Source organism: Aspergillus sydowii (assembly GCF_001890705.1).
Source record: "Aspergillus sydowii CBS 593.65 unplaced genomic scaffold ASPSYscaffold_2, whole genome shotgun sequence".
Classification (NCBI taxonomy): domain Eukaryota; kingdom Fungi; phylum Ascomycota; class Eurotiomycetes; order Eurotiales; family Aspergillaceae; genus Aspergillus; species Aspergillus sydowii.
The window spans coordinates 1,612,541-1,627,334 of NW_024467860.1; the positions used below are offsets into that span (position 1 = coordinate 1,612,541).

General features: G+C 50.8%; 6 protein-coding genes across 6 annotated transcripts; 2 read left to right on the forward strand and 4 right to left on the reverse strand.

The window, feature by feature from the left end:
* Positions 1-166: 166 nt before the first annotated feature.
* On the reverse strand, positions 167-1,081 carry ASPSYDRAFT_636395 (putative IgE binding protein). Its single transcript, XM_040850243.1, has 3 exons — positions 914-1,081; positions 662-850; positions 167-600 (listed from the first exon to the last, which is right to left on the reverse strand). The coding sequence occupies exons 2-3, from the start codon at positions 815-817 to the stop codon at positions 268-270; spliced, it is 489 nt and encodes a 162-aa protein (XP_040706097.1). The 5' UTR covers positions 818-850; positions 914-1,081; the 3' UTR covers positions 167-267.
* An 895-nt stretch (positions 1,082-1,976) lies between these two features.
* Positions 1,977-3,242, reverse strand: ASPSYDRAFT_144092 (velvet factor family protein; the record flags this gene model as incomplete). The annotated part of the gene is made up of 4 exons (XM_040841400.1): positions 1,977-2,265; positions 2,329-2,817; positions 2,876-2,955; positions 3,012-3,242. 4 exons carry the CDS (start codon positions 3,240-3,242, stop codon positions 1,977-1,979), a joined length of 1,089 nt encoding a protein of 362 aa, XP_040706098.1.
* A 3,545-nt stretch (positions 3,243-6,787) lies between these two features.
* Positions 6,788-7,337, forward strand: ASPSYDRAFT_636351 (uncharacterized protein). Its single transcript, XM_040850242.1, has one exon. The coding sequence runs from the start codon at positions 6,889-6,891 to the stop codon at positions 7,177-7,179; it is 291 nt and encodes a 96-aa protein (XP_040706099.1). The 5' UTR covers positions 6,788-6,888; the 3' UTR covers positions 7,180-7,337.
* A 1,471-nt stretch (positions 7,338-8,808) lies between these two features.
* On the forward strand, positions 8,809-10,236 carry ASPSYDRAFT_144025 (uncharacterized protein; the record flags this gene model as incomplete). Its single annotated transcript, XM_040841395.1, has 2 exons — positions 8,809-8,843; positions 9,144-10,236. 2 exons carry the CDS (start codon positions 8,809-8,811, stop codon positions 10,234-10,236), a joined length of 1,128 nt encoding a protein of 375 aa, XP_040706100.1.
* Positions 10,237-11,079: 843 nt separating this feature from the next.
* On the reverse strand, positions 11,080-12,491 carry ASPSYDRAFT_40934 (DUF3602 domain-containing protein). The gene is made up of 3 exons (XM_040846184.1): positions 12,023-12,491; positions 11,728-11,931; positions 11,080-11,636 (listed from the first exon to the last, which is right to left on the reverse strand). The coding sequence occupies exons 1-3, from the start codon at positions 12,057-12,059 to the stop codon at positions 11,464-11,466; spliced, it is 414 nt and encodes a 137-aa protein (XP_040706101.1). The 5' UTR covers positions 12,060-12,491; the 3' UTR covers positions 11,080-11,463.
* A 592-nt stretch (positions 12,492-13,083) lies between these two features.
* ASPSYDRAFT_85988 (Zn(II)2Cys6 transcription factor domain-containing protein) lies at positions 13,084-14,701 on the reverse strand (the record flags this gene model as incomplete). Its single annotated transcript, XM_040851591.1, has 4 exons — positions 13,084-13,791; positions 13,840-13,974; positions 14,031-14,579; positions 14,645-14,701. The coding sequence occupies 4 exons, from the start codon at positions 14,699-14,701 to the stop codon at positions 13,084-13,086; spliced, it is 1,449 nt and encodes a 482-aa protein (XP_040706102.1).
* Positions 14,702-14,794: the final 93 nt, after the last annotated feature.

Below are 14,794 nucleotides of genomic sequence, written 5' to 3' on the forward strand. Positions count from 1 at the left end.
CGACATCTTTACTTTTTTTTGGAACTGCGTATCTACATTTCAACGGCCATACGGATGAGAAATAGAAATTTTTTTTCGTACCCATGATCAGCCAGTCTATTCGGAATCCAGAAACATAATTATTCAGGTTCATCAAAATGCACATTAATATTACATTAGAATAACGCTAACTATTAGCTCTCTGCTGCATGCTTCCGTTCCCGAAAGTTCATCATATCATATACAAGTCCAACCCCATTTAACTTAACCTAACCAGTCACCTGCAGTTTAAATATACTGCCACGTCTGGCCGGTCTGGTTACTCGGCACAGCAAGCGCGTTGAAACCAAGGCAATCATTCACCTCACCACTGGGGACAGTCGCGTTCTGCAGCGCGGCGAATACCTGCCAGCGGTCGTCATCGGTAGGGCAAGCCATGAAGCCCTTAGCGCCCCAGCCGGAGTACTCGTAGTAGCCGAAGGACGAGCCCTGCGCACCGGGCTTGTACTCGAAGGGTCCGTATGAGGAGCCAGGAGGGACGTATGCGGAGTGGGCCTGGGTGAACTTCAGGGCACCAGAGGGGGCGACGTAGATTTGTTGGCCACCAGGGACGACGACGCTCTGTTGTTTATTAGTTTGGGGTTTCGCTTAGTTGGTTGGTTTCTTTGTCTGGGAGACGTACCAGGGAAGCGCCGTTGCCGGCGAGGACTGTGGTGTTGCCAGGTGGGCAGCCGGAGGGGAGAGGACAGTAGGTCGAGGGCTTTCCGCCGAGCCAGAAGGATTGGCCTGCAGCGTTAAGAGGGAGGAAGTGGATGGGAGAGGCAGAGCGGGCGGCCATGACGGTGAAGGCCTCTGGGTTCTTTGGTGCAGAGTTGGATGCCGGGAGGGCGGCGCCCAGCAGAGGGAGGAGGGTGGAAATGATGGCGAGCTTCATGTTGGATGATTCTTTTGTGAGAAGAGGTAGTAGATAGATAGAGAAGAATGCGAATGTTGAGAGAAAACAGCCGGCATTCTGGGGGCATTTATAGTCGGACCTGCAGATCGCAGACGATCCGCGCCGTATAGGGCGATGACAGAATCTTCCGGAGTGGTTGCTGCAAAGAGCAACGGGCCGTGGAGGCTGGTCATGTTTAGATTTAGAGCATCCATTAGCGATGCGACTTTGCTCTCCACCATGATGTCTGCCGAATTCCCATGATAAAGAAATGCGATGTAGCCGAAGCCACTTGGAGGCTTCAATGTTTACGGTAGGCGAAACAGAAGAGAGAATGACGTCGATCGGCGGGGGAGCGCAGCGGATGTCTCACTTATCTGAGACATCGTTCTTCACCCCAGTTCGTCCAGGTGGATTCGTTGAGAAACTAGCTTGGGCAAAAACCTGGATAAGAATAGAATGGCGATATTGTTGGTCAACCAAGGCTCCCTGTCGCTCGCTACCGAGGTCCCTTCTACAGCGACCTTCATAAACACCGCCACAAGCCAACATCAAGCATGGCAAGCTGCACAAAGCGACTGCAGATCGCGGACTTCATAATTTCGCGCAACTGGAGCTTGTTTCGGAGTACCTTGAAACTGATGTAACTTATCGGATTGTGGCAAACGACATCACCGGAAAGAATTTCACCGACGGAGCTACGAAGCGACGGAGTATTTGCTGCAAATAATGAACAACGAATGAGTACTCAATTCTCCTGGGAATTAGCCAACTATTTTCGTCCGCAAACTCCGGCTAGCATCATCCACCTAACCACACCAAGCTTCAACAACCAGCCTGGGCCAAGGTACCCGGTACCGTAAAAATGGAAAGAAAATGGAAAGAAAAAGAAACCAGTGACACCACCATATTGCAGTACAACCCACCTGGGTCCAATAACACCGAAACCGAAACACCGCAATTGATACATAAACTCACGTAAGAAAAACGTAAGAGTGGGCTACCTAGAAATAAGATCCTTTCTTCTTTTTGGTTCGTGAACAGGTTTAAGGAGACTCGGTCCTCAGTATTCGTTATCCAAACCGTCGTCCTCATCGCTATGGCGTCCACGAGAGCCTTGACCTCTTACACCATCTTTGCGGATGGGAATTTTGATTCCTTGCAGGGCAAAGCATTTGCTGAGAGCTGTGCTTTCAATGACACCAGGAAATTTCTTCGCAGAGAACACTTGGAAGGGTTCTGAGAATGCAGTCGCAAGGACTGGTGCAGAGCCCTTGTTTATCACCTCCATGACTTGCGACTCGTTGAGATCGGTAACTGCCCTGCCCACGTTGGCGAAGCTGAATTTCAATCTAATTTTTTTTAAGAGTTAGTACGCTGGGACGAAAGTGACAACCGATAACTCCAAAACTTACCGGAAACATCCTTCCGTTCGCACACTGAGATCTTGCAAGATAAACCACACGCCAATCTTATTCTCTGGATCGCATAGACGGAAAGCGCTGGCGCTCAGACAACCGATCAGGTTTCGCGTGAACATGCCTCCGGGGCCTGAGGCGACGGGTTGAGCGGCTGGCATCTGCGGGGGTTGCGCCATACCTCCTGCTCCATACACTGGGGGGTAGTACTGTGCCTGAGGGTTGCCATAAGGGTTCTGGTATTGAAGTTGGGTATTTCCGGCATAGTAATTGCCCACCGCTGGGTATCCAACTTGACCGTACGGGTTTTGCGGGTAAGATGACGGATAGTCTGGAGACGTAGAGTGCGGCGGTGGCGGATATGACGAAGACATCGCCGTCGATATCGAAGGAGACGTAGCCGAGTGCTTCACTAGGTTGACTTCGTGCGAACCGTCTGCGCTCCATAAATCTGCCATAATTACGTAGAATGTGGTGTCCATTTCACTATCATGCGGGTCAGCTATTGTTGTCATACTCTGGGGCAGCAATGGGGCGAAAATACTTAATATCGATTTCCTTCTCGGTTTGCGCATCTCTTACCACGAGACGGATACACGGCGGGGGCGTGATTGGTCTCCGGTCCTATATATCGTCAGCGATAAAGAACCCCAAGTATTCCCAGTATAGACAAAACCAACTTTATCACCAAAGCCACACATCCGTGCACGAATGGGCTGTTGCACGACCTGCAAAGACCAGATGCGACCATCGTGTATTGTCGAGACGGGCTCTGCCTGATTACCCGGAGAAACCAGAGTGCTGGCGCCTGCAGAACTTGGATACATTGTGGATGGAGGGGGGACTCGATCCATAGAAAGTGGTGGTGGTGGAAGGTGTCCTGAATGGGTCCTGTCCTCAACAGCATACATAGCCGCGAAGTGCTCGCGACGTAGGCCTGATTGACGATGGACGGTGCCTATAACCTTTTAATAGAGGTCGCTATATCGCGGATATACTCAAACAAACAGTCGAAACACCGGAGATCAAGATTTCGACTGTCGATGCAAAGCGTCTCGCTGTCGTCTGTTACGTAGCCAGCTTATGATCGTAAAGTTTGAGTGACAAGACTCTGAAATGGCAGTCGGATGAGACCGGATCGAGGACTTGCGTAAATATCTCTCGCGAGTATAGTATTATATAGCGATGCGACTTCGTTCGGCTCCGAGGGGGGGGAATTTTGGGGGGTGATAAGGTGATGGAGGGGTTGTCAACCCGACGCGATAGCGCTGAAGGCGCAAAAGCCTAATGAAACGCCCTAAAGATGCAGGTTAAACGCCAAGAAGCCATAGGTAGAGAGAAGCCCGGCATACTCACGGCTCGGATTGTCAAAGTAAGCAATACAAGCTCCCAAGGAAGCAACCGGGGATCGTCCTTGTGAGGTGAGCCGCGGGAGCTGTCAAGTGCGGGAGATTTGCTGAATCCACGGATCCAGCGCCAAAGGTTCACAACGTCCAGACTAGATGAAATTCGGGGTAGCACAAGAAGACCACATGCAGGGTCAAAAGGAAGAACACTGCGCGTCTGCGAAACCGTCGGTGAACTCCACGAAGATGGACTCGATAAGCTGAGGAGAGTTGAAGGAGGCAAGGTGAAAGAGATGATGAAGTTGAGAGTCGGGGGGGAGGCGACAAAGTCACGGGCGGGCCTCGCCTGGATGAGCTCATCTACTACTACCACTACTCAGTTACTACTACCCTCAAGCTCCTACTTTTTCGACTTGAATTTTTTTCGTGTCTTTTTTTTTTTTTTTTAGTAGTGCTTGCAACTCTACTCTACAGGCCCTCCTGCTTTTGTCGAGTATCGACATTGTCACTTCAGTCCATCTTTCCTGTCGCTTCTGCGGCTTTTCTGCTTCCAGCGCAGTCAAAGCGTCATCCACGGTTCTAGCTGGAGTACTACCTAGCATCCAACCGCATTTCACCAATTTCCAACTCATTCCTCCCGTACAATATAATTATCATTATTATTATCATAGATCTCGATCGCAAGCTCAGGTTTGTCGAGCCCCTTTTCCGATCGGTTAATTCTCGCATCGCACAGTGGCACATCCGGCGCAGGAACCCCCGAACCAGACTGTCGGGTCCAGGCTCCTGCCGAGAACGGAAGCCCGACCCACGACTGCAGTAGCGGCGGAGGATAGCTCCTGCCGCAACGGGACACCCCTCTGGGACCTAGGACCCTGGATGCGATCAACTACAAGTACTGAGTCCAGCATCAAGTATCCGGAAACATGAGTGTTGAACATTTATTTGGAGCGGGAAGCAGGATTAAGTGGTCCTTCAGCCGCAATCATCTTTTAAAACTGCTCCGATAGTCTCACATACCAATCCACAATCGCATGGTGTCGGAAAGTCTCTGACGTCATTTTCCCGGGTTAAGCCCTACCAACGGAGTCTCCGACGCAACGAAGTATGCGAATCCAGACCAGCCTGTAAGACTGCGAGCCCTCAAGGTATAGGTCTTCTCTCTCTAACACTGTTTGGTCAACTGGACGAATTGTATTGTTCGAGCGCCTGGGATCAGTTCGAAATTTCGTACTCAAAGCATGATTTTTGTGTGATATATATATTGATGTGGTGGCGGATCTACTGTTCAAATAACCAAACAATGCAATTAGTCAGTGTAGGCTAAAATGTGCCTACTATTCAGCGAGAAACCTCTATTTGTTTTGAGAGCAAGTACAACTAGCAAGATATTCTGTACCATATCGGCGGTAGGATCTCTATGCAAAAATCGAGATCTCTGAATTTCAACAAGACAACTGTGGTTCGATGAAGGCCATTTGCTCATCCATCGGAGTTCAATTTCCCCAGCGTCAAGAATTACAGAACCCCTCATAGCCCCTTGCCGCCTTGTTGTGATTCATGAACACCCTAAAGTTGAGAAGTATCTTTGCAAAGAGCGAACCTGGACACGGATCACCGTGCGAACTCGGGGCCTGAGGTGCCGAGTGCCGACGATTACCCGTAGAGTACCGAAAGAGCTTAATCGCAGCCACACCGAGTAGTGGGCGCTCTTATCTGATTCCTTTTAAGGGATTGGAAAACACTGTAGTGAAATGTCCATGGCAAACCAAGGGGGCAAAAGGAGCGCATCCAGGTCACACAGAACATCGTCTACATGAGGGCCCGATGAGGATAGACTACCTATTTAGGTAGGACTACTAGCACCGTATGTAGATAGTTGTCTGCATCTAGCGGTATGTACGGAGTAAACGCGCAGTCTTTAGTATTCTATCTTTTCCCTCTTCTTTCTGGCGCAATGGCAAGTAAGCCCCGAATATACGCAGCCGTTCTCAAAAGTTGAGCACAGTCTATTGTCCTCCGGATGGGCACGAGGATGGTCATGCAGTGAAAATATACTTCAAAGTCAGGCGATAGAGTTCACTGAGTGCTCACGCCCTCCACCCACTATCAAGTGGGTAAACCTTAGTACAGCCGAAACGCACGGGGCCATTCTCCGTCGTGGAGGAAGCAGTATGGAGTATGCAGGTCGATACATCTGAGACGTATTATCAACATTAAACACTCCACGCTCGCCGCGGCTACTGGCCCCCTTTTTAACTAAAGCTCACCATCAAATCAAGGCATAAAAATCTCCGCTGATCAGCGCAAATGACACGAACAGCAGTTCCCCCAAAGGGCTCGCAACTCGTTAGCCTGGCCTCCAATCGTCCAGACTACTGCAGAGGTGCAGATGGATGGAAAGTCAAAAGTGGAAACTCCAAAATGCCGGGCGCCGCCCATGATCTGCACTAGTGAACGCCGTCCCCCTTATTCTTTCCCTCCCCGAACCCTAATGGGCGAAGGATCAGCTATAACTTTGTACGGTTAGTCGGGACGAATGGGGAATTCTTGTGGGAACTCGGGTCGACGATCGTGTTGAAAATCTATTTCCCTTGAAATTTGGGGAGTTCCAAGGATACAAGCATGACCAGATTTGATGTTGGGAGGTCACCAGACCTTATCTGACAGTGGCATCAGTACACCGTTGTGACCATTACAGCCTTATTGCCCTGAGTCATGCGCGATGAGTGTGCGAGTGCGTAGTACTATTTGTTTGTTTCGGGGACCTCCGCCCTTTGATGATCTATCGACTAATTTGGCTGACAGATTGTTCCCATAATCCGTATGCATATTGTAGATCATTGGACTTTGACATTTCAAGAACGAGATCTCGGAGCCGAGAGCACGCATGTGAAGTATAAAAGGCAAAAAAACGAAGATGCCTGAGGAGTTCAGCCGTGGCACAAGACTGCACCATCGGTGGTTACTGGGCATTGAGTACGGTAGAAATCTGTCCGTCCTTTGCATTTCAGCCCTCAGAGGGTGATATTAAGGAGGTGAGACGGTTGAATCATGAGTTGGCAGATCCTGCACCCTTTCTTCTTGCACCATTTCCTGGATCCGTCTGGGATGCAAACGACCGCCAATATAGGTAGCAAGCGAGCCTGTCTATGTTGTCACCGTTCAACCTTGCAGGATTGAGATTCCTGATTGGGATAATGGTCAACAAATGCATAGTCAGTCAAAAAACCAACATTGTTCTCGCACAAGGACTGGTCAGTTGGCATCCCACCACATATTTCATGTTGTTTCAATTGGCATCCCGACTCCATACATAATTTTGTTGGTTTCCGGGTTGAAGCGATATCTGGGCCGTGCCAGATTGGGCGTTATCCACCAGACCGATTCGATCTGCAGGTCGCATGTTGCTGACTCCGTCATCAGATTTGGATTGGGTGGTGGGCGATGGTTATGGAGGGCGAGCAAGCGTTGCTCATGTTGGTTGCGTCATGCAGCATGAACGTTATTTGGAGGCCTGATATATCGGTGGAGGGCCGGGCTGTTGTATCGGAGTAGTGATCCGTAGATGGAGTCGGTCAGCATGCGAACAATATCTAAGAAATTTACAAAGGCCGATATGAAGGGCACGCCTCTGCATTGCCCTTGTTGGGACATATCCCTCGGACCCCAGACTTGTCCCAGGGATGCCCTACCAGTCGATGCAAATAGGTGGCCGGAGGTGAGTGGACAGCCGAACATATTTTGCCCGCAGCAAGCTGGGCATCATCACTGGGAGCCATTCAGCGGGCGAGCCTGACTGACAGGATGGTTCATTGATGAGCTGGAAAGGGTCAGTGCGGCTGTCTGGATCACTGTCGAATGTTCGTTATGCAGGCTTTCGCACGACCGAGCTGGTGCTAACGATGCAAAGTGAAAATAGCACCTCGGGTTTCCCACTTGGGCCGAGACAATTTACGGCCGATCGGCCAATTGATGAACCTCTTGGTCAAACAAGATCTGAGTCAGGGCTGGTTGACTTGAATTTGAGCCGAGATAGTGCGGGACAGCGGAGGACCATCCTTTAACCCTTGGGGCTGGCAGCGGCAACGGCTGCGAGTGCGAGGGCTGGAGGACATCACGGTCCGTCGACCGTGGGTCAGCGCGTGCCGCCTGGAAGCCAGCAAGCCTCAGCGGGAAAGCCTTAATTCGCAAAGGGGATTCGCCTGGAATTTAATTATGCAGCCCAATCAGCAGGGAGCCGGGCGGCCAGCAACAGGGCATGCTTCCCAAAGCAGTAAAAGGACGACGTCCGGATAACGCCGAAAAGGGCAAGGCGCACAGTGCAGGGAATTGGGTTTTTAGGTTTGGGCCGGCGGTCAAGGAGAATTTTCGACGAAAGCATGTTTGTCCCAATTGGGAATGTCGCTGCCCCGTCAGGGGAACTGCTGATCGACTCCAGGCGCCGGCGGGCGGTGGAGTTCGCTAAGAGGGATGGGCCATTGGCCGCTTACTTTAGTGAGATATTCGGTGATCCGTGCTTGCATTGACAGCAGCAAGAAATTCGGGGGGGCCGAGGGCCTTGCCAACCATTTTCCTAGTCCGGACAGTATCTGGAGGACAATCATTGATTCTCCAGCAAATAATTCATGGAATTGCAATATTTCATGCCAATCACCAGGGACACTGCAGGGCGCCGAGCCCGGTGGGCCACCAACAAGCAACACCGGCACGGGCAGGCTCGGGCTGCTCTGGCATGAAGCATTTACTGGTTTCGTTATGACGTTCGCCAGCGCTTGCACCTCCTCGGACAGTCGCTGGATCGAGCCACGAACTCGCACCCGCCCCACACCAGCAGCGATCTATCTGTTTTGCTTGGTGTCCACCGCGCGAGGCTTGCGGAGTCAAGTTAAATAGATTAAATGCCTGGCTGTCGTCGTCTGTCGCAGGATGTGTTTTGCTTTCGATCCGGGAACTGCCGTCGCGTTCAACCCCCGGAAAATGTTACCGCTGGAGATCTCGCGAGTGTCGATGTTGAGAACTGCTGCTGCATGAGCGCTCGCCTTTACCTTCTGCACTGAAACACCGAAGAGGAGCGAATCTCCAGGGATGCCCTCCCGACGGAGCTCCAAGGGCACGGGCAGCTCTCGGCATGGCTGTTTGGAGTGCAAGGCCCGGCGAATCAAGGTTGGTCTTCCTCTTCCATCTGCACTAAGCGCCACTCTTTCTCCTCCCTCCCTCTGCCCGCGCCGTTTCTACCAACGGCGCCGTCTGCTTCACGATCTCATCTCGCGCTTTTTGCCTCCGCTGCCCAGCGTCATGCGACGACGGTTTGTCGGGTCCACTTGCGGCACAGCAGCCCTCCTCCCAATTCCCCATCCTTTGTTCCGATCCCAGCCAAGGGTGCTGTGGTTCTGCCAATGCATGTGCTAATTGGTCCCTTGCTCAGTGTGGAAAAGAACAGCCTCAGTGTTCATCCTGTCTCAGTCGCAACCGGGCATGCGAGTATATACCCCCCACCTCCTCGCTGCCATGGCGGCCCAAAATCAAGTCCCGTTCATCCACACCGTCTCTCCCCCCTTCAGCCAAAGCATCGCCCTCTGCTGTTGACCCTGCATTCCTGGCCCAGTACGAGGATTTCATGGAGACCTCACTCGCTGTGTCTCCCGCCAAGGAGCTCAATATCGAGGACCTTGAATTGATGGTGCAGTGGTGTACTAAAACATATCGCTCCGTCTCCCGCAATGGCACTGTCGAGAGTATATGGCAAGCTGTCGTCCCCAGGGAAGCAATGCGCCACCCATTTCTGATGCATGGCATCCTCGCACTCTCCGCACTCCACCTCGCGGTGGCTAGCGATGACGACTTGAGAGACCAATACATAGAGGTCTCCAAAGCGCACCAACGCCAGGCTGTGGTCGGCCTGGGCAAAATATCAGGGAAGCTCAAGCCACATCACTATAATGCGGCGTTTACACTATCCAACATCATGATGATATTTTCCTTCGCTCTCCCCGAAATCACGGGCCAGACTGTGAGCCAAAGTCCGGTGGACGAGATCCACCGAGTTTTCCAATCCACAAGGAAGTCGAGGGACGTACTAACCAACGTCACCGATTGTGTTGGAAATGGGGAGCTCAAAATGTTGCTTGAGTACGACACGGCACAGCCGAAGATGCCCGATACCTCGCGGCTTGCGATCATGTCATTGGCCCAGTTGAACACAAATCTGGCTCGCAAGGATCCCCATCACGAAAAGGACATCTACGATACTACGATTAAACATCTGGGCCACTCTCTGGACAAGGTGTCGAGAGGCGGCGAGACAATGATTGTTGCGTTTCAATGGATCTTTCAAGTACCGGCCAGGTACATGGAGTTGTTTCGAAAACGCGAACCATTTGCTCTTGTGATTCTGGCACACTACGCTGTGATCATGCATTTCCTCAGACGACATTGGTGGATGGGCGAATGGAGCCTCAGACTGATCCAAGAAATTGGACAACACTTGGACCCCAATTGGAGGAATTCGATAACTTGGGTTCTCGATGCTACGAGCTATTATATTCCGCCAGTGTGAGAACGGAGAAATCGCGATCTCCCACTACTACCAACAAGCTTTCATGACCCCTTTGTGGTGAAGCTGGAGCTTGGGCTTTCTACGGACCGACCAACCGTTCGATGCTGCTATTTGAAACTAGGATCCGCACCTCGGTCCGCATTGTCTGTGCTATGGCCAAACGCCTAACCCAAATTGCTGGCATACGAGATGCATAACCACGGAAAGGCCAATCCAACCATGTGCCTCCCAACCGAGACCAACTCGTATAAGACTGGAATACGATCAACTAACCTCCACTGACCCGGTCAAATGACGTCCAAGACACGATGTCAAAGCAAAAAGAAATTAAAAAAAAGAAATAAAGCCGCCACCAAAGTGATATCCAATCAACGACAACCAGCCTCACGAGGAGTTGTATGGGTTCGGATATTAATTAGACTTCTCGTGGAGGACCGGCTCTCCCCTGTATTCAGACTATTTTCCATGGTCTGAATATGCTGCATATATTGTACGAATACGGATAGTCTAGATAGAGTCGACGGGTGCGAAACCTTCGAATCAAACCTATACTGCGGGTGCAGAATTAGGGAATAATACAATATCATACCGATATCAGGCGCATATGTTCTTAAACTAGACCGAAGTATACGGGAATAAAAATCAGTACATAAAATCACGGAGATGTTGTCAACGAGCATACAAAAGAAGAAATTATGCTAGCCTGCCCAGGTGATAAGCTCGTGGGATTTCATTAGAGACATCTTTTTAGTGCTACCTTATGAAAGGGTGGAATTGATTTAATTATTGGGAAACTCCTCAATTAACGTCCTTCTACGACAGACACAACAAAGGATAGCAATAAGTCCCAAAGCATGGTTCTTGTTGCAAATATTATTGAGGAGTCTAATACCGTGTCCTACCATAAACGTCGCCAACCAAATTTAAGTAGAGAAACTGACTTTGACGACACTGCCTCATTATGATACAGGGAAGATCAGCTGAAACCCAACAAAGGAGCAAATGAATCAGTACGAAGAGGACATAGAACAGAGTGTCGAGCAAGCAAGGTATGCCTCTAAAAAAAAAAAAAAAGAAACAACAAGAAAGCAGACCCAAACCACCAGAAATATAACAGAACCCCCCCAAAAAGCCAGCAATGGTATCAGACAAACATTGAATTAAACGACCAACGGATCAATCAATATAAACCAGCTCAACAGTTCGAGAACTTCCTTAGCCCACACGCTAGGCCTTTGCATTCTCATCCCCCTTCCCATCCCCCTCCTCGATATCCCGCGGCCGTTGTTGTTGATACTCGCGCTCCGCCTTCGCCGTCACAACCCGACGTAATTGCTCCTCCTCCTCACGAGCCTTCCTCTCCTCTTCCGGAGTGGGGATATACTGGTTCGCGGCACCACCTGGAAGGGTACAACAATGTTAGCCCACCGGTTTGCTACTTCGAGATAAGGTAATAATCGACAAGACAAGGCAAAGTATAGATAGACCTACCACGACCGGTGTGGTGTGCGCCCTCCTGGATGCGCACAGGCGGAGCTTCAACATCCTGACTTTCGCGCGCAAGCTCGGGGTGCTCGGGGTCATTGTGCACCATGTTTCCTGAGCCGCCGCGGCCGGTAGTGTAGACATCCTGCTTGATGGTGGGCGTGACGAGGTCCTGCGGGGTTGTGCGGGCTTGGCTGGAGTAGATGTTTCCTGCAGGAACGGGGATGTCAGAGCAATTGTTTGCTTTTGTGATGAAGCTGCATGGTTCATTGCATTGATACTCAAGGGCCGGGAGACTCACCGGCGCCACCGCGGCCGTGGGAAATGTTTCGAGCCATGATGGTGGTAGATGTGTGTGTGTGTGTATTGTGTGGTGTGGGGTATGCGACGATGCGGGTTCAGAAAATTGCGGCGGGGGAGATGGACGTCCAGTTTCCTCCCGAGTTGTGGGATGGACAATTCAAGATTATTCGTTATGCGGTACGGAAAAATCTATCGCGCAGCCCGGAAGACCAAAAGATGGTATCGGGAGGAAGTTGTCAACAAAGGAGGTAGGACGGAAAAGGGCCGGTTCGTCCCAAGCTGAGGTCGATCGAGTGAGCTTCTGGAATCGATGATGTGACGATGCCAGAACGCAGTGGCGACCGGCCTCAAGAAAAACTCTGAACCGCGAATGACTCGTCAGCCAAGGAGCTCTATTTGGCCCCAACACGGGCATGAAACAACTAAACTACGTATTCCAGTTTTTAATCCAGTGACGCTGGTTGCGCCAAATTTGCTGGTCTTTTGCTTTATCTGAGCCTGTGAAGCTCTCGCGGTCCCCGCTGCTTTTACCCGCACCCTCACCAGTCACCACAGGGCTGACCGCCAGCCTTGCTGCAAACGGCAGAGTCACTCCCCAACCGGCAAAATGATGTCTTGAATTAAATAGAGACATATTGCAACCCGCAATTGAGTAACTGATACCTTTTTATTCAGCTACTTACACTTGTCGCAGAACGCCTAGCCCACAGGAACAAGCCTAGGCGGGATCGAAGACATATCAATACCCAAGGGAAACATACATTCTGGAATCATTACTGGATATTCAAACAGCTTATTTGACATGTAAACACTTCAGGGGAGTTCTATGGTTCTTCGAATGCAAGAGATTACACTACCTTTACCAGAAAACTATGGAATAGGCCTTATTCTCATCACTCGACCTTGGTTGCTGCGTATTGCTCATAAAACCACTTCTAATTTATTTATACGCATAACGATAAGTACAGGAGAAGTAGCCCTTATAGGGCTCGGGCAGAGGATGTGATTTCCAGTTAGCGTCCAGATACCCAGGACACGGGCGCCAAGCGTCAAGCGACTCTAGATCTCGAGCGGCCGCAACCTACCAAATATCTTTTCCAGCCCCGCCTGTCCATGCCCTTCCCCGTTGAAATCCGCCTGGTAATCCATGTACCAGCGCTGCAGCTCATCCACAAGAGTCTGAAACTGAGCGTTGCACTCGCCATTGTCAAGCCCAACGGCCATCCTCGCAGCAAGCAGTCCCAGTGGCACAAATGCAGCTCCTAACGGACGGTACGCCACTGCGTTCTCCGCGATATTGAGCATCTCCTGTGCGAGATACGCTGCGTCAGGCTTGAAGTTGCTTTCGCTGTCATTTGCACGCATGGCCACAAGGACGTAATTCAAGTACAGAGCGATGATAATGGCGAAGCCGTAGGTCCGTTGGTAGTGGGCATGCAACATCACCGGGGGAAGTTTGAGAGGGGCGCGCGCAGCGACGGTGTTCAAAGCACCTGGGGCTTCGAGTTCGAGCAGTCGGGCGCGGAACTGGTCACAGATGGTGCGGGATGTGGTGTATAAGATTCGCAGCTCTGTTTGTAGATGATGAAGGAGCCCCGTTTCTTTCGTCTTGTCTATATTTTTGGCCTGGTGGAGGATATTTGGGACACGGGCGAGACATTGAAGCATATTACCCTCGGGAATGTTTGAATCTAGCTCGCTCTCTATCAGGTCTTTCCACTCGTCTGTGGTTAGGCTGATATTGGGGTTGAATAGGCCTTCGAATAACTTTCGATGTCAGCGCTCACGGAGGGTGTCGTAAACACGGAAACCTACTACGGGGCCGCGCAATGATAGCAAAAGCAAGCTCTCAAAGTCATCTTTGGGCGTGATGCGCTTGCGAGCCTTGAGAATTCTGGCTGCGCCTTCAGTGTGGCCTGTCTGTTGATGCTGTAAAGGGGTTTGCATACTCTAATATCTCTCAGTGAATGGTTCATTATATTACTTGCTACTCAGAGGCTTCCTACCTGAATGATCAACAGCAGAGACACAGCACAGAGAGTCTCCGATGCCACAGCTAGGATAGGATCATCAAGGCATTTCCGCAGAGCACCCAAAGCACGGGAGTACTTCACAAGAGATTCCACCGAGATCTCTCTAGAACAAGAGAAACCCATATGGGTCGTCACCAAGGCATCAACAGCGGCATCCAACGCCCCATTAATACCAAGGCGGCACGGAACCATGGTCAGGTACGCTCCGTACGCCCACGACAGATGGTATCGCAAGTCAGTTTCAAGGGCCATGGTTGCCGCAAGGGCCTGTGCTAGGACGGTTAAGTGGTTGCTCGGGGGAGCTGTAACTGAGGCCGTGCTGGCCGTGAGCTCAACGGCGTTGTTACTCGTGGCTAACGACTTTTGCAGATTGCACCATCCATCATGTTTGGATTTTTGCTTTTGCGCGATGTCAGAGCTGCATTCGATTTCGAACATGTATCGCTGCTTTCCCGCTCCGACACATTCGATTCCTAGCCGGGCGCACCGCGAACAGGTTGGGTTTGACGCATCGAATTGACACTAAGTATACATTCAGTCAGGGGCTAGACATATAAGACAACCCTTTGTCGTTTCGATTTAGGCACCTTTTTCTTCTGCTTCCGACAGGCGTCACACCCTCGCCCGGTGGGGATACCACCCATCGTGGTAGAGAGGGATAGTTTGTTAAGGTAATATTAATTCCATCAAAAGTTGGGGATAGTGCTGACTTGAACTGAAACAATGTGATTCAAAAG